The sequence below is a fragment of the Biomphalaria glabrata genome, chromosome 6 (genome assembly GCF_947242115.1).
Source record: "Biomphalaria glabrata chromosome 6, xgBioGlab47.1, whole genome shotgun sequence".
Lineage (NCBI taxonomy): Eukaryota > Metazoa > Mollusca > Gastropoda > Planorbidae > Biomphalaria > Biomphalaria glabrata.
The window spans coordinates 4146434-4160368 of record NC_074716.1 but is presented as its reverse complement, the minus strand read 5'-3'; the positions used below and the strand labels follow the sequence as shown (position 1 = coordinate 4160368).

The window sequence follows — 13935 nt, the reverse complement described above, 5'->3', positions numbered from 1 at the left end:
TACATTCATCCAAAGTTGATGTTTTCAGCTTGTCCCACTCCCACTGCTCAGCTATATTCATCCAAAGTTGATGTTTTCAGCTTGTCCCAATGCTCAGCTACATTCATCCAAAGTTGATGTTTTCAGCTTGTCCCACTCCCACTGCTCAGCTACATTCATTCAAAGTTGATGTTTTCAGCTTGTCCCACTCCCACTGCTCAGCTACATTCATCCAAAGTTGATGTTTTCAGCTTGTCCCACTCCCACTGCTCAGCTACATTCATTCAAAGTTGATGTTTTCAGCTTGTCCCACTACTCAGCTACATTCATCCAAAGTTGATGTTTTCAGCTGGTCCCACTGCTCAGCTACATTCATCCAAAGTTGTTTTTCAGCTGGTCCCACTGCTCAGCTACATTCATCCAAAGTTGATGTTTTCAGCTTGTCCCACTCCCACTGCTCAGCTACATTCATTCAAAGTTGATGTTTTCAGCTTGTCCCACTACTCAGCTATATTCATCCAAAGTTGATGTTTTCAGCTGGTCCCACTGCTCAGCTACATTCATTCAAAGTTGATGTTTTCAGCTTGTCCCACTACTCAGCTATATTCATCCAAAGTTGATGTTTTCAGCTGGTCCCACTGCTCAGCTACATTCATTCAAAGTTGATGTTTTCAGCTTGTCCCACTGCTCAGCTACATTAATCCAAAGTTGATGTTTTCAGCTTGTCCCACTGCTCAGCTATATTCATCCAAAGTTGATGTTTTCAGCTGGTCCCACTGCTCAGCTATATTCATCCAAAGTTGATGTTTTCAGCTTGTCCCACTGCTCAGCTATATTCATCCAAAGTTGATGTTTTCAGCTTGTCCCACTGCTCAGCTACATTCATCCAAAGTTGATGTTTTCAGCTGGTCCCACTGCTCAGCTATATTCATCCAAAGTTGATGTTTTCAGCTTGTCCCACTGCTCAGCTACATTCATCCAAAGTTGATGTTTTCAGCTGGTCCCACTGCTCAGCTATATTCATCCAAAGTTGATGTTTTCAGCTTGTCCCACTGCTCAGCTATATTCATCCAAAGTTGATGTTTTCAGCTGGTCCCACTGCTCAGCTATATTCATCCAAAGTTGATGTTTTCAGCTTGTCCCACTGCTCAGCTATATTCATCCAAAGTTGATGTTTTCAGCTGGTCCCACTGCTCAGCTATATTCATCCAAAGTTGATGTTTTCAGCTTGTCCCACTGCTCAGCTACATTCATCAATTCGTTACATACATATACTGCAGTAGCCGTGACAAACAAATCATAGCAATTTCGTGATAAGTTATTCAAAAGCCTGTGGATCAAGTCCTTTTAGCCTTATGTCGTTGAAATATCTATGATCAAGACATGCGAGGTCTGCATAAAAGATAGGCCCTATTTGACATGTCAAAGCGTCTTTCATAACAGGAGATACCTGTGTCTATAATGACATTAAAAACTGAATTTCTTCATCTTTTTGATCGTTGAGAATTGTACCACAATTTTCCTGTTTTCCCGGCATTCGCTTTTTCATCCCCCTTTGTTTGTTGTTGTTTTTTTCCCCCGAGTCAAACTTCAATTTCCAGTTTCAACTGGTGTCTATTTCATTCTTTAATAGTTATAATCTTTATTATCCTTAAGAAAATGTGTCTCACAACCGTGCATTACACATAACAAAAACAAAAACTTGGTCAGTTACAAAACAAATGATGTCAAGTCGGTTTCATATCTCAGTAAAGCATCTTTCAAGATCTTTGTTCTTGTGTCTGCTTCCGATAAGTAATTCTTTTCAATTTTGTCAAGCTCTACAATAATACTGATTTAAAGAGATGACTCTTTGCTTGAGAGCGACTCGGAGATCTTCTTGAAGGCCATCGTGTTTATCCTATTGTATGTATTTAGTCGTCGTTACTAAGGATATTTCGTCACATTCTCCCATACAGCCATACGTGTCTACAAATCTCTTAGGAAAACAGCATTCAACAATGCAAAGAGCGACGCACACCAAGTTGTTACCGCTTGTTTTTTCTGTTACCACGAGGTTCACTAACCATACTGAAAATCTGTTATATATTCCTTGCATGTTCATATTAATTATTAGTAAAGAGCTGATTTTTGCTCTTATTTTTTTTCTGCGTTACATCAATGTTTTCTAACCTCGGTCTCTTTCCTCTCTTTCTGTAACACGGTCAATGGATACATTGAAAGACATGGGGAGAAGAGGAGCTAAAACAAATGGGAGTGCTACTAAACGTCCATGCCGAGCAGAAACATGATTAGGCCAAACACAACCACGAAGATATCAAAGCAGTGTTGAAGACCATGCCGCTGATATATGACAAAAAGTACGGTATAAAGTTTTAAAGTTTTACAAATGATATATATAGTATATATATTGATATTTTTGTTGAATTTCAAACAAAATAATTTGTCCCAAAAAAAAAAATTAAAGTGTTATGTACTGCTACTTTAAAAAAAACAACAACACTTGCCTGCATTGAAAAAAAAAATCTTTTTCCTTTAGTGCCGGCCCACCAGGCATTTGCCCGCCCATATAACCATTCCGACCCTGGACTCAGACTTTCACTTACCACGGTGTTGTGAAAGAATTTTTTTGTTGTGCGCGTGTTTACTGTGGAGTATGAGTGTCACACGTAAGTAACGCCCCTCTCCCGTACCTTCCCAGTGGTTGAATCACTGGCGGATCCAGGGGGGGGGGCGGTAGGGGCGATCGCCCCCCCCCACTCGGCCGACCCCCCCCCTTCGGGCGGACGAATTATAGTATAGAATTCACACAATTTGTATGCGAATTTATTACTTATGTTAATAATATATACTAATTATTTATATTTCAACCTATTTTTAGATTATTTCGCCCCCCCCCCTTTCTAGTATTTTGGCCGATTTGGTAGGGTCGGGAGGGGGCGATGGCATCAATCCGCCCCCCCCCCTCCACCATAAACTTTCGAGTGGGGGGGGCGGTCCTATTTATTTGTAGAAATCACAGCTTGCTAACAGAATCAATTAAATATCTATATGATTAAAACTTGTTATTGGTATTTTAACCGGTCTTTATATAATTTCGTTCACCTGTTGGCCGATTGGAAGGGGAAGAGCGAATACCTCCACCGCCCTTTTCATCTAAACCCTTTGAGTGGGGGGGGGCGGTCCTACTTTTATGGAGAAATCATAGTATGTGAACAAAATTAGTCGAATATCTATATAATATAAACAGGTGGAAGTGCGATACATGCAATCCCCTTCCCCCCATCGGACAAATCAATACTTTTTCTTTTTGTATTATAGTAAGAAATTACAAAATTAAAAAAATCTGTCACTAATATAATTTATATATGCTATAAAGTAAATTCTTATATCGAGTCGCCCAACCCCTAATCCTTAATGCAAAATGCAATCAATAGCAGAAATTATAAAAAGGAGCGAGAATTAATCGTTTTCATTTTACCGCCCTTGCCCTTTCCAGACAGAGTTTGTGTAATTTGACATGAATTTATCATAACTATTTTAAGAAAGACTTTGCTTTGGAAAAGTTATAATTCAAACGAAATTTTTCAATATAACAGTCACGGTTGAGATGAGTTCAAAAGCCAGATAATCTTTTCCTAGTCAACTTTTTCCAACCTTTACTCTATCTCATATTTTTCTAGTTAAATAAATTTAGGACTATAACTCACAATGTATGCTAGAATTTTATTGAATATTATTAATCGAATATTTTTTTTCGGCGGCGATCCTCAAAACCTTAATCTAAATATGTGGGGTATCTAATCTTTTCAAAGAACAAATCAGTTTTATTTGCAATGTATTAAGGGACTATAAATTCATATTAGAATATTTTTCTCATTATTCAAAAGGCACTTTATAATAGAATGAATAATGAGCTGTAGGGCACGAGAATGCGTTACTGCAGTGAAGAATGTCAGAAAACGCTTTTAGCGTCGAGGCTTCGCCCCGAACCTTACTGATGAATAATAAGCTGTAGATGTCAGAAGAATGCGTTTCTGCAGTGAAAATGCAAGATGTCAGAAGAATGCGTTTCTGCAGTGAAAAATGCAAGATGTCAGAAGAATGCGTTTCTGCAGTGAAAAATGCAAGAAAACGCTTTTGGCGTCGGGGCTTCGCCCCGAACACCACTAATAAGTAATGAGCTGTAGATGTCAGGAGAATGCGTTTCAGCCGTGAAAAATGCAAGAAAACGCTTTTGGCGTCGGGGCTTCGCCCCGAACCCCACTGATAGATAATGAGCTGTAGATGTCAGAAGAATGCGTTTCTGCAGAGAAAAATGCAAGAAAACGCTTTTCGGCGTCGGGGCTTCGCCCCGAACCCCACTGAAGAAGCTTACAGCGCTCTCCCAGACCCCCAAGCTTGCAAGAGAAAGACTGTTTTTTTTCTGTTTTTTTCGCCGAAGATTGAGAAACAGTCTTATTTTATTCTCATATATCGAATATATATATATATATATATATATATATATATATATATATATATATATATATATATTTATATAAATGCTGTACGCACGTTTATGCATAGGGTTAGGGTTTACTGGACGTTAGGGTTAGGGTTTGGAAAAAAATCGCCCCCCCCCCCACTCCAAAGTTCTGGATCCGCCAGTGGGTTGAATGGGTCAGCTTAGTGGGATTTACGTAAGGTCCGGACTGCAGTTTAGACCTGATGATGGCGGGTTGTGTGATAGAAATTTATTAGTGAATTAAGTGCTGTGGATCGATATTAAGTTGAGCTATAGGCCTAAGAGATTCTTACTTTGATTAGATGTTTATTGGTCAATAGTTAAAAATAGTAAAGCTACCCCTTTCAGACCTTGCGATCTATGGGGCAGATGATGTTAAGGTCATCTGTTTCTTTGGCCAACGGTTAACGAGCAGGGTGTTATGTGGCAAGCACAACGACCAACCCAACTAAAGTCAGGTACCCATTAGGGTTGGGTGGACTAAGGGGCGGCCTAAAAATCCCTAAATTCAAAATCCCAGTCTTCACCGGGATTCGAACCCAGGGCCTCAGGTGCGGAAGCAGGGCGCTTAACTATTCGGCCACCGCCGCCTCCTCCCTTCATTGTTCAATAGCAAATGTAAAAGAAATACATCCCTCGCGATATGTTTTTTTTAACTCTTTCTCTCCGTAGCCTAATTATTTTCCCACGTTTTGAAGGAATTCTTCATTTGCTTATTACTATTTCACTACCCCTGTTATGATTGGGCTTCAATAGTTTTGTCGTTTGTTTTCAGAAAATGTTGTATTTGGTATAGAATTAAAGGGAAATGCGTGCTCTTTTTAAATAATTCAAAGCCAATAAAAAAAATTAAACATTAATTTAATTTAATGAGGTCAAAATCAACGATGGTATCGTCAATTAGGAGAGAAAGAGTTAACACCACAGGTTATTCGACGGGTTATTCGGCGACCGTCCGATGTATAGTATTGGAGGAAAAAAACTGAATAGGCTACGTCAGTGATGCCCAACCTTATTTGGTCTGCGGGCCATTTTAATTTTCGGCATTGGTGTCGCGGGCCATATCACCCAAAAAAAAAATAATTCAATAAGCTATTTTTTAATAGTTTTATTTGTTGACCTACTTACATAAGTTAATGTGATGCTTGAAGTTTCTCCAATACCATCTTCTGAATACCTGCCTGCTTAGATGAAACACCAAGAAAAAGTTTGCCAACACAGATAAGTGCTTGTAAACATTGTGATCATCCTTAGCGCTTGTTTTCGAAGATTTGCGAAAGTTTCTGCAGCTAACACGGAGTAGAAGTCAATAGTTAATCATTTGAAATTTTTCAAGCAGAGATGTCTGGCTTTGTAAGTCAATCAGTTCCAGTTGCAGGTCTGTCGGGGCGCTTGACACATCGGCAGCAAACGATTTTCAAAAAGACGGAACCTCAGAAGTTGGGTCATTTCTTCTTTTGGGAAAGTGGACAAGATGCACTTTTCCGCTTGTTGAATGTTGTATTTTGTTTGGAAAGCGCTTATGTCTGTATACACATTCGAAATCAATGTGTCTTTCCCTTGTACTTTAGTGTTGAGTTCATTTAGATGTGATGTCACATAAAAAAAGTCAAATCCCACAACTATGAGGGGTCTTCCAGTTGCGGCACTTGTTTTGATTTTTCCGTCATAAATATTTCATTTTCGTGACTCAAATTTAAAAAAAAGTTTTAACACCTTTCCTCGACTTACTCCCCCCCCCCCCAGCACTTCACTGGGAAATAGAACGTCTTCATATTCAGACTCTATTTCTGTCATTCAACGTTCTTGTGATTTGATGAAATGTGTTGAGCACAATGATCATCACATGGTCCAGATTCAAAACCTTTTCATAGAAATTTTGTTGGTGAATGATGCGGTGACTCAACCACTTTTAAAATAACTCTTGCTGTCAGTCGGTTGGGACATCCAACCATATTTCTAGCGCCATCAGTAGTCACTCCAACTAATTTATTCCAAGGAAGAGCAAGGTCCTCTATGATGGTTGACACTTCTTTGAATAGGTCTTCTCCAGTTGTATCCCATGCATGCTCCGCATAGCTGCTAACTCCTCTGTTATATCAGAATTGCTGTTTGTACCGCGAATAAATACCAAGAGTTGCGCGGTATCAGTTATGTCTGTGGACTCGTCAGCGGCAATAGAAAACATTTCGAATTCTGCTGCTCTGTCTTTTAATTGTGAATGGAGATTTTCACCCACATCTCCCACTCGCCTTGTAATTGTCATGCGAAAAAGGCTCACAGCTTCTACTGCATTCTTTTTTTCAGGAAACATTTCATCCATCACTGCTAGCAAACACTTTTTTTTTTTACACATTTGCCATCGGAAAAAGTCTTCATTGTTCTACTTAAGATATGAGCAACTCTGTAGCTGGCCCTTATCGCCGACTCATTTTCTTGTCTCTTTTTGTGAAATATTCTCTTCAAATCCCCCAATCTCTAGTCGTAACTTGACAATCTTGTCTTCGCGGCTCAAATCAAGAATGCCACCATATGTGTTTATGTGTTTAGCTTCATAATGCCTTTTAATGTTATGTTCTTTAAAAACAGCCACACTTTATTTACAAATCAAACATGTTGGCTTACTATCCTATTCCACAAAAAAGTAAAGATCTGTCCTCTTTTTCTGAAAGTTTCTACATTCAGAGTCCACTTTTCGTATTTTAGGCTCTCCCACTTTATTAAATCACAAAGGTTAAACAATACGGTACCAATCGCTTTGACATCAAAAGAACACGACCCAAAATGATGCTCTAAATTGCTCTGTGTTGCACACACAAGGTGTCAAGGTCACGGCTAGCTCAAGACAGTAGCGGAATTGTCCAAGAATTAAAAATAGCTGTCAAGTCTTATCGCCATTAAAAAAACAACAACACAACACTTGTGTTCTTACACTAAAACAAGTATTGACTACAACTGTAAGAATAACACACCTAAAGGAGGAAATCATCCAAGAAAGGGTTAGAATCCTAACATCAAGAGAATTTTTTTTTCAACATTCTAATTTTTTGCATTTTTTTTTACATTTTGTTCCAATGGTTTGGCGGGCCGGATAGAAGCACGTCGCGGGCCGGATCTGGCCCGCGGGCCGTAGTTTGGGCATCGCTGGGCTACGTCATCTCATCGATATGCCACGATATCTTATCTTATAAATACAGACGTTACTTCAAAAAGATGACTACGTCCTATATTATGCGTGTTTCTAGGTCAATCTAGTTATGCGTGTTAAATTCTGCCAAGTCATTGGTTTTCCTGGCTGACTCAGGCAACCCTGCCTGGTGGTGCGGTCTGAGCGCTGGACTGTCGTTCAGACTTATTGATGGTTCCGGGTTCAAATCCTGCTCGCTCCCATCCCCCGTCTTCCTGCGGGAGGTTTGGACTAAGAAGTAAATTTCCTCAACTCTGAAGGAACATCTGAAATATGTAAAACATTTTACGCATTTCTTGTGTCAATCTAGTCATGCATGTTAATCAATGACTGAAACTCTGCTAAGTCGTTAGGGCGTAATTATTTATTTTTTTAAAAGTAGTCTGTAATATATAGGCCCTAAGATAGTATAATTATAAGATTCATTAGGTAGTAGTATAATTATAAGATTCATTAGGTAGTACATAGATTTAGATCTATATTACAGGCTACATTTTTAATAAATTCGTTTTAATAATTACATTTTATATCTATCTTGTAGCTAGATCCAAAGAATCTATGATCTATAATAATTTTCTATTTCATTTATCAAGGGGGGAAATCGAAGATAATTTCACTCTCCTTTAAGACCGAAGTGGAAACAGAAGTTATCTTTTAGCGCATGCGCATTTCAAGGTTAATTTGGGCGAGGTCTTTGCGTCATATCAGAACCATAGACTGTTATTTTTCGCCGACACAAAACATCGGCTTTCAAAGAATTCAAAATGTCTGCGAACGGTGGTGATTCTGAAACTCAAATGCAGAAGTTTGAATTATATATTAAGGTAACAAATAATGGATACAGTTCATAATTTTAGATTAATATTACTGGCGTAGACTAGTGTTAACTTAACGTCTTAAAGTATTCACTCACTGAAGTCACTGTCACTGACTGACTGAGTCACTCAGTATTATTATAATTGAGATTTGAGTATTCTACAATTATCTATTTAGATATTAGATTTAACATGCATGACTGCATACAAAATTATCTTTTTTGAAGATTTTTTAATCAATCAATCATTCAATGTCATGAACCTTTTTTTGAAAAATTTGGTTGATTGGTAGCATATTAAATTATTGATATATTATACTTTTATAGTCTAGACAGTCTAGAGTAGTTTATTATGCTATTCGGACACCTATAGGCCAAAATTTCAAAGTTTGACTTTGACAGCGCATTATTTGAGAATGGTTCGACATAGAAATGAAAATGAAGTATTACATCAAAATCTTCTTTAGACTTATAAATATATATATATGACCTAACCTTATACTATTTGATGATATATTTATATTATATTTAAGGTCAAAGAGGCCATGTGTTTTCATTTAATTCAGACAAATTTGACCCACATTATTTGATTCCGGACACCATAAATTTCAGACAGTCTCTATATTTTGTCTCTATATCTATAATAAATGGTTCTAAATCAACACCGATAACAGTAAACTCAGGTGTACCTCAAGGAACAGTCTTGGGTCCACTACTATTTTTAATTTACATAAATGATTTACCAAATTGCATTACTTCAGGAACAAAAGTCAGATTATTTGCAGACGATTGCATAATATATAGAACAATAAAAACAACACAAGACACAGATATTTTACAAAGAGAATTAGATGAATTACAGAAATGGGAATCAAATTGGAGCATGTCTTTCCACCCAGAAAAATGTCAGTTGTTAAGAGTAACAAAAAAACTAAAACAAATTAATTCCACTTATCTTATTCATGGCAAACCAGTAACACAGACTAAAAACGCAAAATACCTAGGTGTTATAATAAATGAAAAACTGTCATGGAATCCACATATTGATGAAACTACAAAAAAATCAAACAAAGCATTAGGATTTATTAAAAGAAATTTCTATAAATCAAATAAGAAAATAAAACTAAAATGTTATTTAACCTTGGTTAGGCCAATAATAGAATATGCATCCACTGTTTGGGACCCCTCAACTCAAGAAAACATTAAGAAACTAGAACAGACACAAAATAGAGCAGTGCGATTCATAACAAACGAATATTCACATTTGACTAGAGTAACACCTTTAGTAAAATCACTAAATTTAGAAAGCCTTCAGGACAGAAGGCTCAAAAGTAAAGTAGCAATAATACATAAAACACTGAACCATAATCTTCAAATACAAAAACAAAATTTAATAAAATACTCTGAAAGACACAAAGATAAAGGCACATTCCTCGTCCCATATGCTAGGACAAATTTGTACAAATACTCCTTCTTCCCTAGTGCTATTAGAGCATGGAATGGGTTGCCTGAGCTAGCCAGGAAAACCAGTGACTTGGCAGAATTTAAGTCATTGGTTAATATGCATGACTAAATGCATGACGCGTAGGACGTAATCATCTTCTTTTTTGAAGTAACGTCTGTATTATATAAGATAAGAAGATAAGATTAGGCATCAATAAACTCAGATTTTAATTCTATATTAACATTAACTAAATTTTAAGATCCCCAGGCATAACCCCTCACATGAAATCATTAAGATGTTTTCAAATTATGCATAAATATGAACACAAAAAATAAAAATATGAACACGTTCTACCAAAATTAGGTCACTGGGATAGTGACTTCTACACAGACTTTAAGACTTTTTAAAATGTTTGCATGAATTAATGTGTATTGAATGTTTGTAAGATAGGAAAAAACAATAACCTGACTTACAAATTGGAAATTCTTTTTCTTACATAAAAAGATAGCTAAATGGAAGGAAATTGGGTCAGAATCATTGGAAAATGGACAAGCACATTATACAGCGTGCTAGTTTCATATTAAATATCAAAATAAAGATTTCATGACCACAAAAACAGTGAGTGTCCGAATTCATGTAATGTCCGGATTAAATAAACTACTCTTGAATCTATTCTAAATCAAGAAGATTCTTTATCTTTGATGTATCTCTGTTTATGGTTGAATGTTCCAGATCATTTAGAATTCTGGTCTATATATTTATAGTATAGATATACCCCATAATTTACAATCGTTTTGATCATTTTTACGCTCATATCTTAATCATTCTGACCTATTCTTAATTCTTGTCCAGTCACCAATTTTGAGTTCAATTCTCCTCCTGCATTGACTTTAGGACTTGTCAACTTAGAGAAAAAATTATCTTTATTGATATTTCTGTTGTTCTTCTCTAGGCATCAGCTATTGACAAAGAAACAAAAGGATCATGCCCCATATGTCAACAGTTCTTCATGATGACATGTCTCCTTGGAGAGAACCAGGATGACATTGACTTCAAGGTGTTCACAGTGCAAGCTGATTGCCCTCCCAAAAATTTTGCTGCTGGCTGGAGTAAAAAGTACCCAGTGGTTATGGTCATTTCTGGCCGCAACAAGTCAGGCCAGGACATTAGTGGAATGATGTATGATACATTTGAAGAATTGGAGCTATTTTTTGAGAGTATAAATAGGGATTGCCCTGAACTGAAAAGAAAGAATGCCCCTAATCAGGCTGCTATGCAAGTTGTGGAGAATGTTTACAAGGTAAGCTTGAAGTTTTTATAAGCACATCTTCAAAATGAACTCACATGGCCCTGGACTGTCTATCTGCTTTTTCTTCTGTAAACTCATTTGATATTAAGTGTACCGTTGATGTGGGCTTGCAAAGAGTTTAACTTTAAACAGTATTAGAACCCAATATAATCTTGCTTTTTTTTTTTTTTTTTTTTCACAATCTTGAATAAAGCTTAAAAATATATCTCAACATAAAAACTACTATTCTTGACAAAATATTATCTTTTTTGTACAGTCATTTCTTTTCTTAATCTTTTATACACTAATATACATTATTCCTACATTAAATTACGATATACACACTCATTCCATTGAATAACAAGTATGATAATAAAATGGATGAAGTATTAATTAATATGTTCTCACTTATTATTTACTCATGAATATTACATTCGAAATTGATGTCCTTCGTGTCTTCAAAACTAGACTTTCTTTTTTACAAAGCTTAATATCAACTTACTCTGTCTGTGGGATACAAATTTTGAACACGCTATTTCTCCAACTTGCCCATTTCGGATCAAGTTGAATCTTTGCACAATTATCCATTGTTCCTAATAAAACTTGAGTCAGTCAAAAGATTAACCAATTGGTTGATAAAATAGTATTTATTAATTAACTAAGTTTGATTAAAAAAAAAAAGGAACCAATATTACGGCTGAGAGATATTGCTGTAAATGTGAAGATAATCCTTTTTTTTTTTTTTGCTTGTTCCCATCTTGATTCAAGCTCTTTTTATCAATGAAATACTTATAATCTGTTAAAACAGGAAACATACGTTTAGGAATAAATGTCTATTAGGAAGGTAGATGCTTTTCTATCTTGTTTGCATATATTGACAGTTTGACTCTACTTAATATTTGAAAGATACTTCAGTGATAAGAGAAAATGAATGGATTATTTAAAGCCAAAACAAAGGCAGAACAATTTGGGGAGCAGGGGAAGGTCATGGCAATAATGTCACAAAACCATGTCAGACAATGTGAAAATATGAAAAGAAGCTGGTAACAGTCAACTATACATTACAGCTAGTTTTAGATTAAGTATTTATGACAAGTATTTGTATGACTTTCATATGTATATATAAATTTTATTAAATCTTTTTGACTATAGTCAAAAAAAAGTTTGTCAGAGAAATAAAATATTTATTTGAAGGTTTATTGAGGTTCTAAGTGTACTACCATTTTGGACTAATGACTTATGTTGTTAGTTTGCCAATCCAGTAATACATATTGATAGCATCAGAACATGGTTGATCTTATGTGGTTACACTACAGTAAGATTTTGATCGAGTCTACTTCAAGGTGCCACTTGAGTGTAACACATATCAGAGCCAAGTGTGAGATTAGATAACGTTAGATGCTTTCCTAAAAGAATTTACCATTTTAAAAGAGATATTTATCTGGGTTTTTTTTTGCTATCAGACTAATTGGGACTAGGTCTCATGGTCTCTTATCTTTAAGATAGTGTTGGGAACAAAATGCTCGGTCGTTTCAATAGGTATGTGACTGACAGACTGAGAAGCTTGATTTTCATGTATTCAAAGTTGAGATTGCTTATTCAGAAGCTACAATTATTTGTTCTCAGGCAATCTATGGTTCTGTGCTTGGGTTTTAGCTAACCTCTAATGTAATATACATGTGTCTGAGACTTCACTCAGTTATGTAAATTATATGTAAATAAGAGATTAACAGTTTCTCAATTTTTTCTTAAACTGCTTTCCTCCTTATCCAAGTTAGCTCTAGTTCTGCTTGTGACCTACTGCCACTAGTATCTATGGATACTAGATCTAGATCAGTTTAGGCTTGATAACTTTATTACAGAGACCAGGTAGTCGTTGGTATGTCAATTTTTTTTTTCTTCTTGGTCTAATCAGTACTAGTATTGTGAACAGGTACCATTGGTCATTTTGTAATGATATAAACATCCGACCTTGCTATCTATAAATATCCATTTTAAAGGAAGACATCAATATATATTTAAACACATTTACACTTTTTTTTTGGTGTGTGTTGGGGATTTATCAGTGTTATGTTCTTTCTGATTGCTTTATAGTTTCATTTCTGTTTAGACAACTGCTTTATGCCCCTCTCTCTGTTTGTGACTCGATGAGTTGACAGTCTTTCCTCATGAGTCAAACACACACACACGCCCACTTAGTTATGCGCTGGGTGTCCCTGCTGTGCCTCTTACACCACAGATAAGAAGGCAGACGCATCTGTGTCTATAATAGACTAATAGTGTATTGAGTCCTTGTGTGAAGGAGAAGGGGGGGGGGGGGCGGTTACGTCTTCATTCATGCAGTTCCCATGGGTTAGTGCAGCGGTTCTCAACCTTTTAAGCTCGGCGACCCCTTTTTACAATCCCCCCCCCCCCGCTCACACACATACAGCAATAGAAGAACAGACTTTTTTTATGGTCTTTGGCGACCCCTGGCAAATCGTCAATCGACCCCCAAGGGGGGTCGCGACCCATAGGTTGAGAACCCCTGGGTTAGTGTGTGCCTGCAGGTTAAGCTTGTATTTCAGTGGCATAGTACTTGAAGTCATGCTCACCATAGAGGGGAGGCCAACGGCAACTGTGAGGTCACCTACGTATGTCTTAGTCACCCTCCGCTCGTATAGAGTGAGACACTGACAACAGGATATACTTTAGAAACACTCTTTCTCTCGCAGTA

The 13935-nt window shown here is 36.7% G+C and overlaps 1 protein-coding gene across 1 annotated transcript in view; it reads left to right on the top strand.

The window, feature by feature from the left end:
• The first annotated feature begins 8338 nt into the window (after nucleotides 1-8338).
• The window catches only part of LOC106060977 (chloride intracellular channel protein 4-like), a 35071-nt gene continuing 29474 nt past the window's right edge, over nucleotides 8339-13935 (top strand). The window contains exons 1-2 of the mRNA XM_056033940.1: nucleotides 8339-8497; nucleotides 10884-11231. Of these exons, the coding sequence (XP_055889915.1) occupies nucleotides 8438-8497; nucleotides 10884-11231 (408 nt within the window). The 5' untranslated portion in view covers nucleotides 8339-8437. The remainder of the gene's footprint in view (nucleotides 8498-10883; nucleotides 11232-13935) is intronic.